This window comes from Chelmon rostratus, chromosome 3 (assembly GCF_017976325.1).
Source record: "Chelmon rostratus isolate fCheRos1 chromosome 3, fCheRos1.pri, whole genome shotgun sequence".
Taxonomy (NCBI): Eukaryota; Metazoa; Chordata; class Actinopteri; order Chaetodontiformes; family Chaetodontidae; genus Chelmon; species Chelmon rostratus.
Genome location: NC_055660.1, coordinates 19,576,486 through 19,599,534, shown reverse-complemented (window position 1 = coordinate 19,599,534; position 23,049 = coordinate 19,576,486). Strand labels below are relative to the sequence as shown.

At 43.4% G+C, this 23,049-nt stretch overlaps 1 protein-coding gene across 2 annotated transcripts; it reads left to right on the top strand.

The window, feature by feature from the left end:
- On the top strand, window positions 1-22,673 carry pik3r5 (phosphoinositide-3-kinase, regulatory subunit 5). 2 transcript variants are annotated; one of them, XM_041965081.1, is made up of 18 exons: window positions 1-291; window positions 8,994-9,109; window positions 12,687-12,802; window positions 12,943-13,011; window positions 13,803-13,941; window positions 14,752-14,821; window positions 15,077-15,251; window positions 15,592-15,760; window positions 15,863-15,931; window positions 16,259-17,145; window positions 17,610-17,735; window positions 18,013-18,144; window positions 18,327-18,420; window positions 18,965-19,041; window positions 19,510-19,603; window positions 19,879-19,961; window positions 20,562-20,674; window positions 21,075-22,673. In XM_041965081.1, exons 2-18 carry the CDS (start codon window positions 9,010-9,012, stop codon window positions 21,223-21,225), a joined length of 2,664 nt encoding a protein of 887 aa, XP_041821015.1. In that variant the 5' UTR covers window positions 1-291; window positions 8,994-9,009; the 3' UTR covers window positions 21,226-22,673. The 2 variants fall into 2 exon arrangements, with proteins under 2 accessions (XP_041821015.1, XP_041821007.1); XM_041965073.1 differs by having other exon boundaries at window positions 3-291; window positions 20,559-20,674.
- Window positions 22,674-23,049: the final 376 nt, after the last annotated feature.

Sequence of the window (23,049 nt, the reverse complement as noted above, 5' to 3'; positions counted from 1 at the left end):
TCCACATTGTGCTCACATGCACCTCTCTCATACACTTCCTGTTTGCCTTGTTTGTGAGCCGCAGTGTGTGAAGCGCAGAAGAGTTTGAGCGCGGCAGAGAGCTACAACCAGATAGTAGCGGCTGATTTCACTGCAGTGCTCCGCCGTGCCCAGGATGTGGGTTTGTCTGTTAAACCGTGATGTGCGTGGCGAATGAATGGCAGCGGCACTGAGCTGGAGAAACTTCGCTTTGGACTCATTGGATTCTTCAGTCGCGTACAGAGGCCATGGATGCTGGACAGTAAGCTGCAGGTAAGACAGCTGAGGCAGTAATGGGTATTATCTGATTCTGAAGGGCACCTGCTCCCTGCCCTGGGGGTTCAGATGAGGACAGCAGTCACTGATGAGCCTGTCTTCTCTGATAACCACTGACACTATTGACTGGGAAGTGTTGACATCTTTACATCTACATAATTGACATTAAATATGTGAGAATATGATGATTTATGACAACAATACATAGTGTATCCACTATGATCTTGGGGTTGGTGAAGCTGGTTTTGTCACAGCCAACCTTGTATGCCATCTTGTTTTGACTCATGTAAGTGTGTTTTATGCTATCAGAGCTCATTTCTCTGACGTGTGAAAGCCTCGGGTGTCTTGTTTTCCGTCAGAGGCACTGATGGGCAGCGTCGGCCGCACAGTGATGGGAAAAGCAGGGCTGTGATGGTGACAGCCATCATCCATGAGCTCACAGACCCCGCTGTGATATCATGTTGGGAACTTCTGCTTTTTTTTCAGGCACTCTTTATAACTAATGCTTTTAATAAACGCTGAGGAAGTGGAGAGGCAGAAGCACGTGTTAGTCGGCTGAACGTTATCGCGCTTTAAATGTCTGTAATTGCATCTGTAAGTGGGAACCCACGTTTAGGTCAGTGTGTTCTGTTAATCTCAGATAACTGTGTCAGCTGTATGACAAGATGATCTGGGTCTGTGGGGTGATTTTAATGGCTGCAGTTGGTTTTACAGATCAGGTGAAGTGTAATTGATTTGAACATTTGTGTGCAGTTATAATTCATCTGTTCTGATAGATATACAACTGTTCTGAAAGGTGGCGACCGAGGATGCAAGCAAAGAATCCTGTTAACTGTCACCGAAGCTTAAGATCAATCAGACACGACGCAGTCTGTCAATGGCCTTTGAGGACTCCACCCCATAGAAACTGCACAGAGCCAACGCCTGAACTGAACATCCTCTTTACAATATAAACCAACCACTTATCAGCCACATGCAGACTTAAGGTACAGTCCAGGTGCATTTGGTAATGAAGCTGACGTTTAATTCAGGTCATGACCGGCGATAACTGAAAATGGCGAATTGTGACCTGCAGCGATACTGACTGGACAAACTAGAAAATAAAACTCATTAAAACTTTCAGGTCTAAAGTTGAGCAAGTTCTCCAGCAGTTCAGTTTACTCAGGATGGACAGTTAAAAACAAACAAACATCAAAACCAACCATCTATTCCATCAAACACATTCATCTTCCATGTCAAAACCTGCACCTACATTACCTGTAATGCAATAAATGCTGACTCAAGTGACATCACTTGAGGCAGACTTCACTCAGCCTCCACTGGAGTGACAAAAAGTCTTTAAACAACTTATGCACGTACAGATTAGCAAACAGCAGTGAACAGACCCCAGTCTAAATCAAGTCCCAAGTCTAAAACAAGTGTCAAGTCAAGTCCTAATAAGCATATGAACTGCAGGCCTTTCAGGTCAGACTGATGTCCATTTGATCATTTTCTTTTCAAAGCTGTTTAAAGAGACCAAGTCCAGTCTCAGGCAAGTCCACCTTTGTACCATTCAAGTGCGAGTCAAGTCTCAAATCCTTTTTTTTTTTTTTTTTTTTGTGATTGTGACTCAACCCCAAATCCCAAGTTTCACATCTACGCAGCTCCGTTCTGGGGGGTAGACTTGATTCTACAAACTGACTTCTAAACATAGCTTTGATGCATCTCTATAGACATGAGGTACATGCTGCTGACTTTGCTCTCTCAGCGACGGCCTACAATATTAACCACTAAAGAAATACAGTTCCCACAAGCTTCTCACCAAAAGAAGTGAGCATTACATGTAATGAACGTCTTGTTCCTTCCATCCTGCCTGTCAGATGAGGACAGACTCTTCGTACGCAAGCAGCAGAAGGCATCATCCATTCTTCTTAGAAATTGTTCAATTACACAATCAGCTTGAATACAATCATCTCTCCATCCTGTTGAGAAATAAAAACTGCCGGAGCAGGTCATGTGTCAGCCTTGAAATTGTGAAGAAAAAGAGAGAAAAAAGAACACAGATTGATGACGCAGATATCGACACCCTTTGTTGTTTACCACAGATATCAGAGATGAAGAGGCAAGCTGATCCACTCTCACAGTGTGTCGTTGTGTTTTTTTATTTTTTTTTATTTCGCATCTAGCAGAGGTTGATTGCACTATCCCAGTCAGTGCAGCATTGTGTGTTATTCACAACATTGCTTCCTGTTTGTCTCTTTATGGCTGTGGTATCAGTAAAATCTTCATTTTCACCTTTACGGCACACACTTTGAGGTCAACCCCCCCACCCCCAGCCCCACCACCGCATGCGTGTGTGTGCGTGTTATGCATATGCATTTGTGCACATGCATGACACACCTGTCATTGCAAAAAGTACTCAGTGATGTAAGCTTTACAGTCCACAAAATGTTTTTACACGTAGCGTGTGACAGGATTGTACTGGACATCATGTATATCTGCATCCTCATTATGTGCTGAATGATAAGACCCAGTGCTGCTCAGTGTGAAGCTGAGCAGACAAGGACTCACACAGTCCAGTTTGTGAAGCAGAGCCACCCCTGGCTTCCAGTTGTTTGGAGTTATAACCTGATATCACAGCACCTGATGTTTGCATTCATGACAGTTTCATCATATGTTTATCAGTGTTTATTGAGGAAGTGAAGATCAAAGTTTATATAAAGCAGCTCTCTGTTCTCTAAGTGTCCCAACAGCCTCTGTGTTTTGGTGCTGTAGTTAGATGTGCTGGAGCAGATTGTGGCGTCTCATTTTATTTTTAAAGCTAAATCTTGAGTCACTTCTATGCAGCTGCACATACTGCAGGTGTATTTGAATGAGTTTGATGTGAGGATGTACAGCAAGATATAGTTCTTTCATTCACTTGTGCTGCTTGCAGAACAAAAGCCTTAAAAGTTTAGCTTCCCTTGACCATGGGAGCATCAGTTGACAATGTCACCTCATGACCAACATGAGTTTAAAGTTCAGGTCATGTGACCGAAAACTGCAAAACAAGCTCCTCTTAATGTGGGCTTGTTGTCAGCTGCTGTTCCCTGGATTGAGAATGTACTTTCAGGCTCGTCTGTGAGATTCACTTCAGCAAAGGTAAAAACAAAAGATGTGTTTTATATGCTCCACTCTTTACTCCAGCGTTAGTGTGTCAGATGGCTGAGTTCTCACCAGGAGCGGCTGTTTGAACTAAAGGGAAGCACTTAGTTACAGCAGAGCTTTGGAGTTGGACTGCTGTTGTTTCCTAAATCCATAAGAGGCCAGTTCACATCCAGTAGGTCAGTGGAGAGAAAGGGGGGGCAACAGCTCTGTGGGCCAGCAGAGGAAGACTGGATGTGAATATCAGACTCTATCAATCGGTGGGGGTGAGTGAGGGGGAGGGGGCAGACAGGCATGCTGTACACACACACACACACACACACACACACACACACACACACACACACACACACACACACACACACACTCTTCTCTCTGGTCTGTGGGAGTATATCTCGGAGTCTGATCACACCACAACAATGGGGAGGCACCTGCTTCCTCAGCTGAGCAGGGAAGCTCACTTCCTGTTAGGAAGCAGTTGGTAATGGGATCAGTGGGAGAGATGGGAAGCAGCCTGTGGGGAGATGGAAAGGGAGGAAAAAGGGGACGGCATGGGAAAGAGCCAGAGAGACACAGGTGGAGGTGCAGCGCTGGTGCTCGGATTGTCTGGGAAATGTCCATACAGTTGTGTTCAGAACATGAACCATTCAGCTATGTCATATTCTGAAGTTTTGTGCTTGTTCAGGTTTACCCTCATCTTGTTTTCACGGTTAGGCGAGATAGGAAGGGGAGTAATAATCTTCGGGTGAACGTGATCAAAAATGTGATCAATGTAGGCTATAGCGGATAGGAGTGTATAATTAAACTTGTTATGATTGCTGTTCTCAGCATCAGCGGTTCCTCTTAAATTAGCTGAAAGGGCTGTAACCCTTTGTAGCATTTGACGATGTCATTTTGCATCACGTGACCTCCTAATTGTGCTTTAAACACGGCCTGCTTTTTGTTCACATGGATGTTCGCCTCATGGAGACCGTGAAGGTCGAAACCTTGCGCCACAGCATGAGTCAACGTATGGACTACTTCTCCTTTTCTTTGACAGGTCTCCATGCTGTTGTTAATCCAGTGGAAACACACTTCGCTTTTAGAGATTCTTTCGAATTGCTCTTCCACCACGCCAACCCTTCTTGCCATTGTCTGATTGTTGTGAGCTGCAACCGTGAAAAAGTGGAAGTGACCTTGTTGACTCTTAGGGATGTGCTGCATACATCCTCTTATGAAACACCACACACTCATGCATTTGCAACACCACCAGCAACTCCACGTAAACAACTGTGGTGACACTCTGGGATTGAAGTTTTTTCCGTTAAAATCTCAAGCGGATGGTGTGATGCTTTGGCGCTGAGAAAGCTTGTACAGTTATTTTCTCACAGTATAGACGTTTTGGCTGTATTTTGATGTTTGTAGTATTACAATTACATTGATAAGCTGTCCATCAGCCACTTGGCCTGTACTGAATGTAATTTGTCATAAGAAATGATCAATAGCTGACTTTAAGGAGTGGTGGAATGTAACTAAGTACATTCACTAGAGCGCTGTCAGTACAGCTTGGAGGCACTCGATGATGCATTATTATGGAGCAAGTTAAGACTTAATGTGTGTCAAAGGGGTTACACCAACACGAGTACTTACACACTGACCTGATGCCAGCAGCAGAGCTGTTACTGTTGTTGGTGCTGATAAACTGGAGAACAGCACTTTCACTGCATCGTGCCACCTCATATGAGGTCGTCACCTCTTTTATTACCTTTACGTGCCTCCATTGAACCCCATCCTGGATGCAGGAGTCATCACGGCTCTGACTTATTAGTTCCTTCCACTCTGACCGGGCTCTCGTCCAGCTCCGTCCGACCCTGACAATGACCGGAGCCCTCAGCACAAGTGTCCGACACGCTCGGCTCTGTACCCCTGCTCGGTGCCAATCGGGACACCTTTCAGACACAATACCTCCCTGGGGAGGAGGGACCGCTGAGAAATCGGGCTGTATGGATGTGTTTCCGCCTTGAGCTGTTGGTATTGTTGTTGAATGGTAACTGTCGGAAAAGAATTGAAGTGGTGGTGGTGGTGGTGGGGGGGTAATTGAGCTTCATTCCTCTGGCCTCCTGAACCTGGGTTTGCATGAGCTTCCTGCTCCACCTCTCCACCGGTGTTAATGATGAGGCAGATGGGTGGGATGTTTGTCCAGTGTGTGTGTGCGTGGCAGCCTTGCATATGTGTGTACCAGCATGCATGAGTGTGGATATATGGACAATTGTTTGCGTAACATGTGTTTCCAACGGTGTGCTTGTGTTGACCTTTATCTTGACTTTTGACTTTGCATGCCTAGGTATTAGCAGGTGTTTAGCTTAGCGAGCGTTAGCACAAAGCCTTGAAACATGGAGAAACGATTATCCTGGCTTTACGTGAGGGTAACAAAATCCACCTCTAAAACTCAGCTATTAACACTTTATATCTTGTCCCTTAGATTTGTGGGAAAAAAGAGACAACAAAACAACATGTTTTTACAGGGTTGTGTGCCAGATTTCGTACCCGGGTGCTTTGGGAGATCTTGGTATCACCATGAGGTTGCCAGGCAACTTCACATAGTCCAGGTGATGTTGATTTTACACTTCAGACACTTCAAACAACATACAACATGTCACTGAGCCTTAGTGCTAATAGATGGATTTTGTTAACTTTCAGGCTGAACCAGGCTCCTGTGTCCTTCTGTTTCCAGTCTTTATGCTAAATTAATGGGAAGTTAGCTGGCCGTAGCCTTATATTTAACAGGCAGAGATGAGTGTGATGTCAATCTTTTTCCATTGCAAACATAACTCAAAGAAAGCGAGAAAAGCACATTTCTCCAAATGTCAAATTATTTACAGTGCACCTTGTGTGTGTGTGTGTGTGTGTGTGTGTGTGCGTGTCAGGTAGGGTTATTAGGTGAGTGGGCGTGTAAGAGCGAGTGACTCATTCATCTTCATTTATTTCTAGCTTTCATGTGAAATGGGGAATTTGTCACACTCTCTGGGGAAATTTTGCAAAGATGTAATCAGGCAAAACACTTTTTGATGTCATCGCTCATTTGTGTGTCTGTGTTGACTTCACTCTGAAAAGAGTCAGTCAGCCAACACGCAGAATGCTTGTTTTTCATCATCGAAACAAGCTCGTGAGTTTTGCGTGTGCATTTAGCTCGGATCCGTGTAACAAAGGTTTATAAGAGTTTGGCTCTAAATGTCACAAACAAAAAAACTGCTGAGCTGCTCATGTTCTAAAACGACACGTCTTTAAAAAGCTCTGCTCTCTTTTCGTTAGGGAAGTATGGTGTTTCTGCTTCTCAAATTTGGATGTTTCCCCGGAATTTGTACATGTGTTTACGTTGCATGTGTTTTCCATGGAAAAGTCTGACATGAAGAAAGGGGAGCTGAGAGACATTTGACGTGACGCATTAACCCACCGCCATGCAGCTTCTCTTCTGACCACATTTCAATGAATGTTCAACAAATGTTCCAGTATTTTTAATTCTGGTATTTGGTAAAGTTTTACACACATTCACTTTCATAATCATTTCCAAGATTAAAAACTAAATTTCACAGACGTGTGCACTGTCTGAATTTTATGTCCATTCATAGACAAAAACTGTTTTGTTTTTGATTATCATATCACATTCACTCAGATCTTTCTCGACTAGTTGCTGATATTTATATCTGATTGTCCAGACAGACATCTTTAAAAGACAAGTTTCTTTATGTCATCGCAGCTCACCCCCGTTACCAACCCATTGAGCCAGGTCATCCAAGCATTCAAGTAAGAGAACTATGTCATGAAATGCTTACCAACAAGCAAGAGAAATTCGATGTTCCTAAAAAACATATAAAGATAAGATAACATAACAACCGAGACATCATTTGTGTGGCAAACAAATGAATCGTCTCAAAAATGCGCTTGGAGAAACACAACATTTTTTTTTTAGGCTCGTCAAGTTAAAAAAAAAAAACTTGACCTATGGATGACATTCATGCTAGTGTTAGTGTCAGTGTTAATCTCCTGTGGCTGGACTCAACAACAAGTGCCAAGCTCCGGGGTCTGGAGAAAGAAATACATGAGAACAAATGTTAGTAAAAGCAGCGTGGTGCTGCTGGTGTTGACCAAAGTAGAAGACATCCTCAAAGCTCGGAGAGTTTAACAGAGTCTCCCTGATACATGGCGACAGGGCAGCAGCATGTGTGTGTGCTTGCTTTGTGTTGACCACCGCTTGCTTCTGCACAGGGTTTTTTTTGGGGGGGGGGGGGGACTGACTGTGCCGGGTGCAAGCAGTCACAAAAACACCGGTGCAATTTCCAGGGGAGTTCGAGAATCTTGCAATGTCACTGTACTATTGTGGCTTCTGTCTTCATTGCAGCACTTGCCCGGCTTGGATAACAGCCTCTGTTGACTTCAGGTTTTGGTTGGTTGTGGTCGAAGCTTTCAAACTGTCATTCAAGTCCTGTCGCCCTGAATGTTGTTTATCGACCGAGGACAGCCAGGATTTCTGAATCTGTCACTCAACCCTTTAAAGTCGCTGGTGGGACTTCCCTGGCATCTGATTATGCACGCGTCTTCTGATGGGATGGTCTCATACCGAAACAGAAACAGAACTGAAACAGCTCGCCACACCTGGGTTGCCCTCAGATGCTGCGTGAAAAACAGCCAAACGCACCGACAAACTGAATGCGATAAAAGTGAAGTTCAGTGCGTCCCAATGAGTCAGTGCTGTAGATGTGATGTACTTACACACTTGTGGTTATACTGGAATTATACATTTCACTGTTTTCATCATGTCCCTCTGATCTGACCCAACTGAAATCAGTGTTTTTATCTTTTACCCTCCCATGAAAGTCATCTGATGAAAATTGTGGGTTTTGGTTTGTCTAAATGTTGCTATCGCAGCTTGCTGAGTAAAATTTAAATGTCATGACTGCAGTCAGCAAATTCATCCTCCTTGTAGCATGTAATAACTGCCAGTAGGCGTATACCTGTAACTCATAATAAGAAGGTATTCTCCTGTTTGTAAAAGCTGTAAGCCACTCAGTCCTTCCTCCATCTGGAAAGACGTACAGCAACTAACATGGTGCTAGAGGTAGAGGTTGCTTGTTGTTGCGAGATTGAATATATTGAATATATCACAGATCGTGTCAGCTAATGTGGCTCTTCTCAGTATTTTGCCACACTTTCCTTGAAGCTGTCTGATTTGAGGCAGGACTGGCGTTCAATCGCATGCTTTGCACTGAATCTGACATTTTAGGAACCATAGCAACAAAACAGCTACACAAGCAACCCCGCGCCTGTCTTTCCTTCCCCTTAGAAACGTCCCTTTATGGTTTGTGTATCTCATTTTCAAGACTGATTTTCATACGAGGCCAGTGATCTGCCCCCATGCAAAACAAACACGATAACACACACCGTCCATGAAAGGAGCATGTTTTTGTGTGTGCATGTGAACACCATCGCATGCCGACGAATGAGTCCTAGATAATCTTCCACAGAATACGTGAAGGGGAGTGGAGTCACGTATCGTATTTTCATGTTTAATATCAGCTCTATCTCTCGTCCCTCCGCAGAACCTGAGCGGTGAAGATGCAGCACACCTCGTGCACAGAGGACAGGATCCAGCATGCCCTGGACAGGTGTCTGGATGGGCTGAGACAAAGCCCCACGGCGGCACACCACTGGAACGGTAAGACTTCAGGAGCCAGTGACTGGGCCCACAGCTGAGGTTTGGTTGAGCTGAAAAGAGCTCAGTCAGGGTGGGTGGCAGTGATGCACATAACGATAACTAATTACGCTTCTGCACTGCAACAACGAGGATGATCTTTTCAGTCCAAATCTTACATTTTAGAAATGAGACCTTTAGAAACAGACTTAGTTTTTACCAACATATTTTTGATATGCTTCTTCAATGCTTCAAAATCATATTAGTAAGAGTAATTTCTATTCTATCTATTGAATATGATTTGCAGTATTAACCCCCTTAAGAAAAAAAAAAACTCACGGTTTGCTCCTGTATCTGAAACCACACCACAATCAAATCACTAGTTCTTTGGCTTCATGGCCTTTCTGGATTACCATTACTACTACAGTTAGTAACAGTCACTGCTTGACATAGTAGTCTTGTGCACAGTGTTTGCAGCTCACACTGTAGCTCAGGTGGTACAGAGCAGGTCAGATCATTCTACTGTACTTCTTCACAGCAGGAATATTGACATACTTACGAGGGTCCAAATATCTTGAATGCCGGCTCACTGGAATACCTCACAGGGAAGCTGAGCTATTGTTAAATCTATTGTGCGTTTCCTGCTATGACAAGTCAAAATGTCTGCTTTTATTCATTTTTTGGGCTGGTGAGCTTACCTAGAGCCACTTAGAATGTTTTAGCAGGCTTGCTCGAGGTCTCGTGGCCGTCACATGGGGTAAAACCTGTAACTTTCTGTTTCTAGGGAGGTAAAAACACAACACATTTTCTCAGAAATATCAACCCCAGCGCACACATTCGAATGTGATATGTCCTGTCTAGCGTGCCGACTCGAACAGAAGGCAGTTTGCTTTCTCGACGCATGGCCGGCGTGTGACAGTCGCTCCGCCAGCACGCGGGGCGCTTGAGTAAATAACAGTCTGAGCTTGTTGTTGGTGACACTGTTGCTGTACGATCATCCGGGGATCGTGTTATTGGGTGCTGGAGGAAGTTGTGTGAATAGACAGCTGGGAGGAAGTGGTGGCACAGACCGCAGTGTGTGTGCGTGTGTGTGTGTGTGTGTGTGTGTGTGTGTGTGTGAGTGAGGCATCATGAGGCAGGAGCCACTGTGGTGCAGGGTGTAAAAACAGCTTCGATGACTAAAATGGGCATCGGCCTCCCACACGTCAAACAGTGTCACATAAGGTGATGCATACATACCTTAAAGGTATGATGCCCTGGTGGCCTGTGATTTGACATTTACAACATTTTTTCATACATTTTTTTTCACCTTTCACATTTCCTCCTCCACTTGACGGCCTGTTCACAGTATGGCAGAAGATCTCCAGGTTGTGTTGTCTTTGACTCTTACAGTCACAGGAACGTGCGCTCGCTTGCCAGCAGCCCTCTTCTCAACAGCTGAGAGAATCAAATTTATACCTCAACGGGATCATCCGGAACTTGCACATTCATTTCCACTGCAAACCTGTTGAGCTCTCCAGTAAATACTCGTGATGAGTGCAACGAACTTTAGAGAAACACAGCAACTTGCGAGTTTCTTGGAAAAAGTTTCTGTGTAACCTGAGCGACTGCTGATGTGTTACTTCCTTGGAAACTGAGCTCCTCGGGGGCACACTCCGAGCCGTGGAGGGATTGAATGGAGAGAAAGGTGCTTGTGTGGAGTCAGCAGTCGCTCTCAGTTGTTGTTCTTCTTGTTTTTGTGAGGATGGTAGACCTCAGGTTGGTGTGGTCTGAGATACTGTATGCGCTGCTTTCACTCCTGCTGCTTTATCTCACGTTTCCATTTCACACTGTAAGATAAAAGTTGATCAGAGCTTGATCTCTTTCCATTAAGTTTAAAAGCTTTTACAATCAAAACGTTTCTAGTGGGCTTTGTTAAAAAAAAAAAAAAAAAGTCTATTAATACCAGTTTTTGCAAATTTCTCTTCAACTTTTTGAACCGTTTAGTACCAAAACACATCTTCAGGGGAGGATACCTTAGCTCTGTTTTCATGCAACAGGAAGTCTGTCCGGGTACCGTACAAACATCCTAACTGAAACACTGAACAAAAGGTGATAAAACACACCCTTGAAGTGCACCACGCAGCATTGACAGTTATGGCATTTAAATCCCTGCTGGGAGCAGTTGCAAACCTGATTTTGGTTCATGCCAGTTCAAGTGCCAAGTGCTAGATTGTCTTGACAACCACTTCGTAAACACAGTGTTGTTTATATATATGATGGTCTTTCATTCCTATAGGCTGTGATTTGTAGGATTTCATAAAGGAAATGAAAATGCTTAGGTGAGATGTATGTGCAATAAATATGTACGGTGTGCTGTGAAGTTAAGGTCACCGAAAGCATTATTTACATAAAACTGAGCTTACAATACAGCCATGTTAAAACAAAAAAAAGAAAAAAGAAAAAAAAGAAAAAGCAATCCACTGTTTAAGTGCATGTAGAATCAGTGTTAGTGGTCTACTGTATGTAATCTATTAAAACTACAAGAGACCCTGTTTGCCTGCATGTACCAACCTTGAACAACAACCGGTTGTATGCTATGGCTGTATGTGCATCGGCAAACCTGAGTGACTTTGACTCAGAAACCAGAAACCAAAACCAGTATGGCCTGTGCTCTCAAAATGTCTAACTAATATTGCTAATGTTCTTTTTAATAGTATGTCACAGTTTATTCACTTGTTAATGTTGCCTGTTTGTATTGTATTTTCTTGCATTAACATGGATTTTATGGTGATCTCTCAACCAAGTCTTTCTTATTTTATTATTTCTTATTTCTTTATTTCATCACAACGACCGAACAAGCTAAATAAACTTGGCCTAAGCTGCCGTCTCAGCAGCATGCATGCTAAAAGCACTAACACAGTTGGCCCACTTTTTATTTTTACTAACTAACTACACATACATGACCAGAACATTCTGGTACAAACATTTAGCAGTAAACAGCATAGCAAATTATATATCTTTACATTGCAGGCCACACACAGATATACAGTAACTACAGACACCTCATTCTTTCAGTTTATATTCCAAGAATGCAGCAACAGGTGAGACTAAACCCAGCAGCAGCAGTTAGTGTCTGTTGACTCTGTTGGAGCACAAACAGGCAGTTTTTTTTAATATCCTGGCTTGTTGAGCCACTGTTTACTGAATGTCCTTCCTTAATGATGGACTCTATCTCCTACACGTCTGCTGAAGCCCTGACAACATATAGTGTGTGAAGTATCCTCTGCGCGTGTGCACTGATAATTCAATTTGAAATTGCAAAGTAATTTAATTTAGCTGACTGGTTGATCTTTCACTACCAGTGCACGCAGTGTGGCTCTGCATTACTCATGTCCACAGGTTTTATGGGTAAAATCGGCTTGAGAAGTTACAGAAAAATATGCTTTTCTTCCATGGGAAATGTTTTGTGTTTCCTTTCACACACAGAGATCAGTCTTTTCTGGGGTTGGAACAAACTTCTTGTGGCGGTGTAAAATATGAGACTTCTGTATCTGTTTCTATGTTTGCTGTGGATTTTGAATTTGTGCGCTCACATGAAACCACATGTGCTGCCGTTCAGTGCTTATGTGCTCGGCGGGCCAGTCCATGAACCGCTGGAGCTTGGAGGAGATGGTGAAGAGGGACCCCGAGAACTTCCTCATCCTCTTGCAACAGATCATCAGGAAGACCAAAGAGGTGAGAGGACAAAGGCCAAAGGTCATGGTCAAAGAGAATGTATTATACACTGTGTATGTTGTGTAGTAATGCCTGTCTGTCTGTCCCTCTCAATGTGTGTGTGTGTGTGTGTGTGTGTGTGTGTTCACATGTGTGTTCAGGTCCAGGAGCAGTGTCAGTACGAGCTGGTGGCTCCCTTGGCTATCATGTTCTCCTCCACGCTCCTTCAGGTACAAATCGTCCAAACCTTTCACCTTTTGTCACCTCTCAGCACCATTTAGTTCAGTTCCCTCATGTACGTAAGAGCTCGCTTCATCAATAGGCCATTCAGTTCCTCAAGTCTAACCACTGCGACGTTTTTGAGCTACTACTGTGAGAGAAGCTTATGATTGTTTGTGTTTTTTTAAGTAGGAACCGAGAACCCCAGAGTTCAGTTTGAGCTGTGTAGCAGCTAATAATATTTCAGCTTTGAGGTTTTGTAACGACGTGATAAATCTACTTTTGGTTGTTTGTCATAAAGCCTGTAGTGTGATAAGACAGCGGATAATGAAATAACGTAACATTATTACACTGAACTATGTATACGAGGTATGTGATGTGTTCTAAGTTGATGACGTAGTAAAGGATATGAACAAGAAGATATTTATATATTCCTTTCTAGACCAGAGGTGGTTGGTCCACACTAACCCAGGGCTGATTTGTTCATTCATTTATTTTCAAGATGAGGATGTATCCTGTTTCTCTGCATGTTATTTTAAAATGAATTGTTTGACAGTTTTTTGACTGTTGTGAAGAAAAAAAGCTGTAGTCAGGCAGCTCAATGGGCAATTGTTATTTTTGATGATCAATATAAGAAATTAACATAATAAATAATTGACAGATTGATCAATGATGAACATAGTTGCATCTGTAGTCACACCATTGTTCTCCTCAAAGTCTAAAGTTGCGTATAATGGAAGTACTCAAGTAAAGTGCAAGTACAGTACTTTGTGTTTAGTTGTGTTTTGTGAATCTTTTGCAGACGCCATACTGTCCTCCAGACGCAGAGCTGCTGGAGGAAGCCATTGACGTGTTTCGCCACTTCCTCACCTGGCCTGAGCCTTACAGCAGTGTGTGTAGAAACCTGCTCTCCACACTACAGCTGGAGATCAAGGCCCCGGGTAAATATAGATGGGCCTGTGTTTGTGTGTGTGTGTGTGTCTGTGTCTGTGTCTGTGTGTGTCTCCACCAGTCTGCAGTGAGCGTCTGAAACACTGGCTCACTGTGGTCTCTCAACCCTTGTGAACATCTACCCCCTAGTGACGAGTCAGAGAAATGCATTTAGGGAGACGCTTGCGCAAAAGGACGCTGCTTACACCACAAACAGCATCAACAACAGCAGTGGCAGGAAGAAGATAAGGCTTCCGAGTGAAGTGGGCACTTCTTCTTACTAACCTGAAATTATTTGAAAGCGGATGAAGCATTTACAAAAAAAAGCAGAAGCCACGTCCGCTGAAATTGACAGGAAGGGTCGAAGTGAGGGCTAAAAACACAGCAGCAGGCATGAATGAATACGTTTAAACTAACTGGTGTGTTTTTCAGGTAGCTTCTTTAAAGACACCTGTCTGTTTCGTTGTTAAGATCCCTCAGACATAAAGACACAGTATTTTGTAATTACAGCCACAGGATGTTTTTACACATTTTCGGTGACTTCATGACTGATATCAGCTGATAATAGTCGCCCAACAGTTACATCTGTAACATGACAGTCTGCCTCTAAAACTGCTTTGACTGCAGCCTTTGACCAATGAAATGCCCACTGCTTCAGTGCTGCAGCTCAGTGGCCAACAGCAGTGCAAGATGTCCTAAACGCTGTAATTTCATCTGCCCCTTCCACCAAGGCAATGTCGTGCATAACGTTGTGTTCTTGTCATGTTTAGTTAAAAATCATCAACAGATCAAGTAAAATAAATTTTCTCTTTTCTTTGCAGGGATTTCCTTTCAGAGACTGGTGAGAGAAGAGCAGGGCCTTATCACGTCCAGCCAGTGCACCAAAACCATGTGAGTCCACACGAGAAAGCAGCATCCTATATGTTTGAGTGCACAATTTAGGATTTATAGTAGAATGAAACAGCACCCAGTTTTCTGTGGTTAACTGAATTATAGCACTTAGGTGGGTTGCCCTTCCAGTAGGAAAGTCCCTTTTCATTCCCTTCTCCGCCAGCTCCGCCTGCAGCACCACCACAATGGCGTCCTGTTTGCATCTTCCCTCATGTTCACACATCCCCACTGACCCTGTCTGTCTGCCGTCTGCAGGACTGTGCTGCTGATGAACCCCAGCGAGGTGCCCGCCGACTTTCTCTCCGTGGCCGAGCAGCTCTGTTGCATTCAGCACTCGCAGAGAGAGACGTACATCACCCTGATCAAACACGCCTTCCAGTCCACGCTCGGCACCAAGTACCCCCTGCATAGCATCCACAGAGCCCTGCAGGTGTGTGCTCGGAGCGGAGGTTCCCAGGCTCTGGGCTCTGGACTAGAATCCAGAGATAGTCCCCAAACACAATAACATTATAGTCTGAGTATGATTTGATTTGATTTACTTTTGTGCTAAGGGGTTTCATTATTGTTATTCATACACAGATATGAGTTTAAAATGAAATCAATTGCTTTTTCCTTTAAACCCTTTTTGAATCCATGTAAAATGAACAGCAGTAGTTAGTTGGATGATATTTCATGCATTATACTGTCATGTAAACAATTACATGTACTGTGCAGTACAAGAAGAAGACATGTGCCTGTACTTACCAAACCACGTCATGAATTCGTTGCAGGCAAAAACTGTGAATGAACTGGGGCAGATCTTCTCCGCGTTAAGTGATGTCTTGGAGACGGCCGCTGCCATGAGCGACCCTCTGAAGGGCCGCAGTCATGTGATCCAGGAACTTGAGAGACTGAGGGAGACGATGAGAATCCCGGCGTCCAATGGAAGGAAGTCTGATGGTAAGAGGGCAGCTTTCATGAACTGGGGGATGTGTTCACAGTGTACAAAACGGTAATGATATTTCAGTTTATTTTCCTCTTTTTTTCTGTCGTCGCTTTCAGGAATGCTGCAAACTCTGCCTCTGCCTACAGCCAAGTGTTACATGTTTCACTGGGAAAAAGACAACTTTGGTAAAGTATTCTGTGTGACACTTTGATTCTCATGTGCAAGAGACCTCTCTGCTTTAAGCTGTCATATGATATGACAGAAATGCAGGTGCCAAGTCAATGTGTCAACACACCATTATTCCATTTCCCTGCATTATTTCTAACTCTTACAATCTAACCAATCGTCTAACCCTAACCCTAACCAAGCAACGAACACTAGCCAATCAGAGAGTCATTGGGTGGGTGTTTTCAGACGTGTTTCAGAGTTTTTTAAGCTATTGGGGTTTAGGGTTTTTCTGTCATTTTGATAACTGATTGTGATTGATATTTGTCTTTTTTTGATTCGTACAGATGTTCTGAACATCCTTTTGGAGCATGACCCTGATGATATGGCTACTAATGGAGAGGCTGAGGAAGAAGAGGAGATAGACACTGATGATGATGATGATGAGGAGGAGGAGGAGGAGGAAGACAAAGAAGATGTGGAACATGGAGTAGACTTGCCTTCGATGTCTATCATCCCTAACGACTGCAGCTCTGACCACCGTGCCTCCACCTTCTCCACTATCTCCTCCCTGTCCACCGCCTCCAAAGACTCAATGTTCTCCACCCTGTCCGTCACCTCAGAGTCTTACGCTCCATCTCTCTTCTCTGTCGCTTCTGGAGCTGACAGTGACTTCTTTGAAGATTCTGACGACTATATCTGCTCCTCTCCCGTCGCTGAGAAATGCTCACCAAAGTCTGCCAAAACTTCGGCTCGGCTCAGCCAGCACTTGTACCGCCTCTTCATCAAACCCAACAGAACTCGGTCACTGTCTCGGGCCAAGAGCTTAGGAAACACAGAATCAAAAGACCTGTTAGTGGTGCGGGAGAGGCGCTCCAACTCTCTACCACAGCAGGTCAAGTTACGTAGTCCCGAGCCCCTACTCCACTCACAAAGCCAAACTCTCAGACACGTCTGCTTCCGGAGGAGGCCTATCCTCAGCAGCGATGAGGACAGTAAGAATACAACGCTGAGGGTGGTGGTGTTCGGTGCTGATCACGTAGCAGGGAAGGTGGCGCGGGCCTACAACAGCCTGAGGAGGAAGGAGAGTGCGTGTCCACGTCTCAGCAGGGCATTTAAGCTTCAGTTCTACTTCGTGCCTGTGAAGAGGGACTCGGCAGCGGGGCCGCGGGGGCTGAGGTCTCCTGGTTCTGTGGTTCAAACTGGAACTCTGAAAGGAGCGGCCTTGTCTAACGTAAGTAGAAGAATACTCCAAGCTTCAAGCTTCTTTTCTAGTTTGTAAAGCTTCAGTAGGCAACAACCGATCCACTCGTCCATACTATACCCCATTGTAGGCAAAGGAGGTGTGATCATAACTTTCTCCAGCACTAAAACGAGTGAATGACCTGTGATTGGCTAAAGTCTCCAGTCAGGGACTAGATTCTCTAAAGCCTGAAACCAGAGCCAAGTGGAGGTGTTATAGTCTAGGTTTCTCTCAGATCACTTGAATTACATTATGCTCAAAGGTCACTGTTGAATGTTTTACTAATGATGGCAAAAAAGAAAAACTGCCTACCAGAGCTTTAACTCAACTGTCAGAGAGCTGAGTTTTGCCATACGGATAAAGAAATACACACTTTTACGTTGTGAAAGCTAATAAAGTCCCATGCCTATATGAGAAGATCACTGTTCGGTTAATTGTTGCCTTTGCTTTAGCAGGATCTTCACCTCATGGGCACAGGGGACAGTACCAACGACATTGCCCATCTCCTTGGTATGTTGGACCCTTGGTACGAAAGAAACACCCTCACCCTGCTTAACTTGCCCGCCAACGTCGTCTGCCAGGTACAACTGGAGCCTGTAGCTCAACCGATGTATTTTTCAGAGACTTGTTATCAGGACATCCCCGCACATTAAAGAGTTTGATCTTGACCTGCTCTATATTATTGTGACGCCAGATTGGCGCCATATGAATGAACATGAATTATTAATGAAGATATCTGCTAGCCTGAAGCGTAAATACTTTTCAGCAGTCTCTGATGTGGTATTCAGGCTAAACCTACATAAATCAGCCTGTAGTGTAATTGTATTAAGTGTTAAATTGTTTTGTGTTGGTTTGCAGCAAACCTCAAAGACGGAGTCAGAGTCATATGATAGTTCATATGAGCAGCGTCTACCCATCCTGGCCGACTTGGTCCTGTACTACTGCCGCTACGCTGCCCGGCCTGCTCTGATCCAGCTCTATCAGGCTGAGGTCAGACATACTCTTACACATAACACACACACAGCTATTATACACTACATACAACCCTGCCTTGAAGCCCCTTTCTTGCCTTGTAAACAGAAATAGAGCCCTGGTGCCCTCTGGGCGTTTGTAAAATTGAATGAAACACTGTTCTATATTCAGAGATTGATTGAGGATCTCTGCTGTTGTAGTTGACGTTAGCATGTGGAGAGAGGAGGACCGAGGTGTTCGTCCACTCCCTAGAACTGGGTCACACCGCAGGAACGCGAGCCATCAAGGCCATGGGTGAGCGTGCCACACACACACACTGAACACATGCACATGTCCTAGCAACTGTGCCACAATAAAAAAAAAAAAAAAAAAACATGCTTTCAACGCAGTGAAATGCATCATCAGGTTTTTTTATGAGGTCCAGACAGGACTGAATTTATGGTGAAGGAACATCTGCTATTTCTATGTCATGATTCAGTCTACTTCTACTTTTTTGGTTTCACTTGTCGCCACCACTTGCACTTCTGATTTTTAATTTCCTTTGAGAAGTAAACCATTCAGGGAAAGCTATTTATGCCTTGTGGGCAGTAGTTACTGTGGAAATAATTCTGCTATTCATTATATTCTTTAGTTAATCAAGTTTTTGTTAAAACAAGTGAATATCTTCTACATTGAATGCTGTCTGTAAACCCTCTGACACAGCATCTATTTTTTCTTCTAACTGTTACTATTCATATTTAACAGTAGGCCTATTGTACCATTATTTACAACTATTTGGAACTGCGTGACTGAAAAGCTGCTCTCACAAACGTTTGTGTCGTTGTCTCTCTTTATGTAGGTGCTGCCAGTAAACGGTTTGGTATTGACGGCGACCGAGAAGCTGTGCCTCTAATGTTGGAGGTGGTGTACAACAGGGTAAGACACCATTCTTACTCACTAGCAAACTTTGGGTCTTGTTTAGCTCTGCGAGAATTCACTAATACACCATTTTATTAGCAGAAAAACATCCCTTTACATCTCCCCCATTCACACGAGGTCAGCTGGTTTCGTTCATGGTCACTTCAGCATCCACAGGAAATGACACGTCGACATTTAGTGATAAAATACAAAGTCTGCGAAAAAGCAATGGGCACGTGCTCTGTCCTGCTAAGCTGGAGCTTCTGCCTCTATAGCTCCTGCGGTATGAACCATTAGAGACTAGTAAACACGATGTCCCCCTTCTGCTGATGTTATAATAGCTCCTAATCCCTTATCTTTCATTAGAGACATTTCCTCACTTAGAAACTTTGTTCCCAAATGTCTTTCAGGTTTGTCACGTTTCCCAGTGTTTTAGTGTTTTTCCAAAACAGCAATAATCTCATTCTCCCTTCTCCGCCCGTTTAGGTGGTGATTAGCGGGAGAAGCCAGTGGAAAAGAGAAACCAAAGTCTGTACTTCAGTAAACTTAACCAAAGCGTGCAAGAACCCGGAGGAACTAGGTACGTTACAGCCATTGGCTACTATTAAATATGGCGAAGTCACAACAGAACATAATAATTACTGTTTATGGTGAAAATGAGTATTTTTCATTAGTCAATATCTCAACAAAGGAGATCATTCATTGATCTCAGTGGAACTATACTGTTGCTCCAGCTAATGGTAAATGGAAGCTCCTTCATTTTTTCCTCTTTGATAGCTGCATTTGGGGAACATGAAGCAATTACTGTCAGATTTGCAAGTGTTTTCATAATTTAACTAAAACAATCTCTGTCAGACTCAAAGATGGAGTGCCTGCAGCTCACGATGACTGAGGTCCTGAAGAGACAGAACGGTAAAAGCAAGAAGGGCTACAACCAGGTGAGCTAGACGCGCCGTTGCCCCGTCTCGGAGGGCTGTGGTTAAAACAAGCGCGGCGGCAGCACCTTTTCACAAACAACTCTGCAACACGTTCTCTGTTTAAAACAGAGACCTCAACGTAGCCCTGATAACATCTCAGCTGAATCTCTCATCTAACATACGCTGAGAACAAAGTTATTCAACCCGACAGCTTGATGGAGCAAAAAGCCACAACACAGGCAAGACCCACATCTGTTTTGCTCACGTGTGTTTTGGCAATAATATTATTTGCTCAACACTGTAGCTCAATCTCTTAACCTCATTTAGATTTAGAGCTTTGATTTGCAGTCAACATTACACACCTTAGCAGAACAAACACCTATTTAAATGATTGATTTTTAGCCCAGGGCTCTATTTACAACTCTGAGACAAAAACAAGTGCTTCAAAAACAAAAATAAAACAACGCAGACAAGCCACAGTACCAATATCACATCCAGTGAACGACACGCTTGTGAGGGAATTTTCCACCGCTTAGCATTTTTCCTGTTTTGTGTCTCCAGCAGGTTTATTCATGAGGTGCAATGCATTTAGTTTTGCTCTGTTCTTTCCTTTTGTAGCAGCTGAGCATGACAGAGGTGAAGGTGGACAAGGTGCAAGTCAGCGGTGCTGGGAACACAACCTTTGCTGTGTGTCTGGACCAGGATGAGAAAAAAATACTGCAGAGTGTCATCAGGTGTGGCCTTAAGACGCACACACACACAGGCACACACACAGCTACACTCTTTTCCTGGAGACTTCACCTCGCCTGTTCCTAACCCTTACTCTAACCTTAACCGATGTCCTCACTACGATGATTTAAAACTGAAATCAGTCGTCATGGAGATAGCCCCTGATCTTCTAATACCTTCAACATGATTATCAATTCAAACGTTATCTTTCAGGGGTTTCACATCGACAAGCTTGTTTACTTCTCGTACTCTCACAGCAGTTTCCTTTTTCACCTGCATCCACCGCAGCCACAACCCAGTTTCATTTCAGGGAACATACATGCATAGAAAAAATGACACACGTGTTTACACCAGCCACTCAAGCGTTGTTTTATTGTCTAACCCACGTGTCTCCCTCCCATATAGATGTGACATCTCGGTGTGCTATAAACCTGACAGCTCCACGGACTGGAGACTAAGAAAATCCCAGACCTCAGCCCAAATCCAGCCTCTCAACCCCACCTTCTGCTCCCTCCTCTGCCTGCCCATTGTCACTTTTAGTGGGGCTCTACCCTGAGACTGCTGGCCTGCTGGTTTGGGTGGTTTGAGAGGAAAGATTCTGTGCAGTTATTTATATGCTCTGAATAACAGACAATGACTGCAGGTGGAAAGTACACAGGAAATACAGCTTTTCTTCATTTCCGCCTGGTGTCTTGAAGCTGCTGGGGTCAAGTTCGCTTGATGGCACCCTCAAACGACAGTGAAATGCAGCTATTGGAAACACAAGGACTTGCAGAGAAGGGGTATAATCTGCAGACCTGGCTGGCCTGTGATCGTTAATATAATGACGTACCAAAGAACCTGACAAACAAAGAATGACAAGAGATACAATATTTGTAATGCAGAGTCCAGCTCTTTCAGTACAAAACAGTCATTCACTGTTGTTAAGGAAACTGTTAATGTTTCATTACAAAGGTTTCAGTTCCTCTTTTCCTGTTACCCACAGTAACATTAGAATGTAATCTGGTCAAACAGGGTGAATCTACAGAGTGGGATATTAGGTGAGATGGTATCCAAACTGGGAACATCAGTGTGTTGCAATAGGCCTACTGAGAGATGGATTGTAAAAATATAGAGATCATATTGGAGTCAAAGTTTATGAGCTGTTCTCCGGATCAACCAACATGGACACAAAGGACCATGGAGAAATACTTATGCCTGTCGACCAGACTCTACTATGTGATGCCTCCATTGGGGTGATGATGAGACTTTGTGCCTCCAACTGAGACTGGACACTATAGACTTACACAATATGTAAATATTTTGCTTGTAAAATAATGTATTGCATGCTATAACTTGAATGTTACACCAGAATGTTTTATGTCTGTTACACGTGGGCTTTTGATGGTAACAGTTAGAATGAAGTCATTTGTTTAACTGGAGTTCTAAATTTTACCAGCAGGGGGCTCTGTTGAACTTTTGTCTTCAGTTGAAATACAGATTACTTTAACAATACACAGGTTGCATACTTGTCTCACTTAATCACTGTAGCGTATGTATAGTACATATTTTTGCTTTCGCAAATTGATAACATTTATTTCATCAAGGGCACAGATGTAAAATATAAATTTGATGTCATGGTGCTAAAAACACATTTGGATGCATGTCTTCCTTTATAAAAAAAGAGTAACTGATTCATTGCACTTTGCATACTCTATGACATTTTTTAAAGAAAATATTATTGTTTGTAGCTCTAAATGGGCAATATCTTGATCACCTGACTGAGACTGAAATGGCAGCACTGCACAGAAATATTTTATGTGTGTGTATGTATTTTATGGAATTGAAGCACTTGAACATTAGATGAAATAAATTAGGTACTTTTATGTTCAGATAGATGCCTGACACCACTGTCCTTTCCTTACATGCCGTCTCTAATGGAAATATTCCCAATGCAATACTGGTGTTTCACCTATGCAATGGATACATCTCAAATTCAGTCCTCATTAAATATGTTTTCACTGATTTTAATCTTGATACTTGTTCTTTAGGAAGAGATGCTTGTACATATTAGCAACTGGTTTTTGTGTACATATACAGCAGGTATAGGTACAATGGTCAAACTTCTACAGGCAATGAATTTTACTTTTCACTCCACTACATTTATGTGACAACTATAGTTACTAGAATTTTGCATACAAAATATGTGATAAATTTAATGTGTAAAAATGATGAAATGTTACCTTCAAGCCATCATTAGGAGTGCACAGAGTTTTCAGGAAACAACAGCTAATGGTGTAGGCCTCCCAGCTGATTGCTGAGTTGCAGCAATCAGCAGTGACAGACCATACATATAAATCTATATATGCAGAAAGTAGGAATCCATTTATCAATCAACCTA

Coding starts and splice junctions, on each gene's coding strand:
- pik3r5 (XM_041965073.1), top strand. CDS start 9,010: ATGCAGCACACCTCGTGCACAGAGGACAGGATCCAGCATGCCCTGGAC. Junction 15,252..15,591: donor GCATCCACAGAGCCCTGCAG/GTGTGTGCTCGG, acceptor AATTCGTTGCAG/GCAAAAACTGTGAATGAACT. Junction 17,146..17,609: donor AAGGAGCGGCCTTGTCTAAC/GTAAGTAGAAGA, acceptor TTGCTTTAGCAG/GATCTTCACCTCATGGGCAC.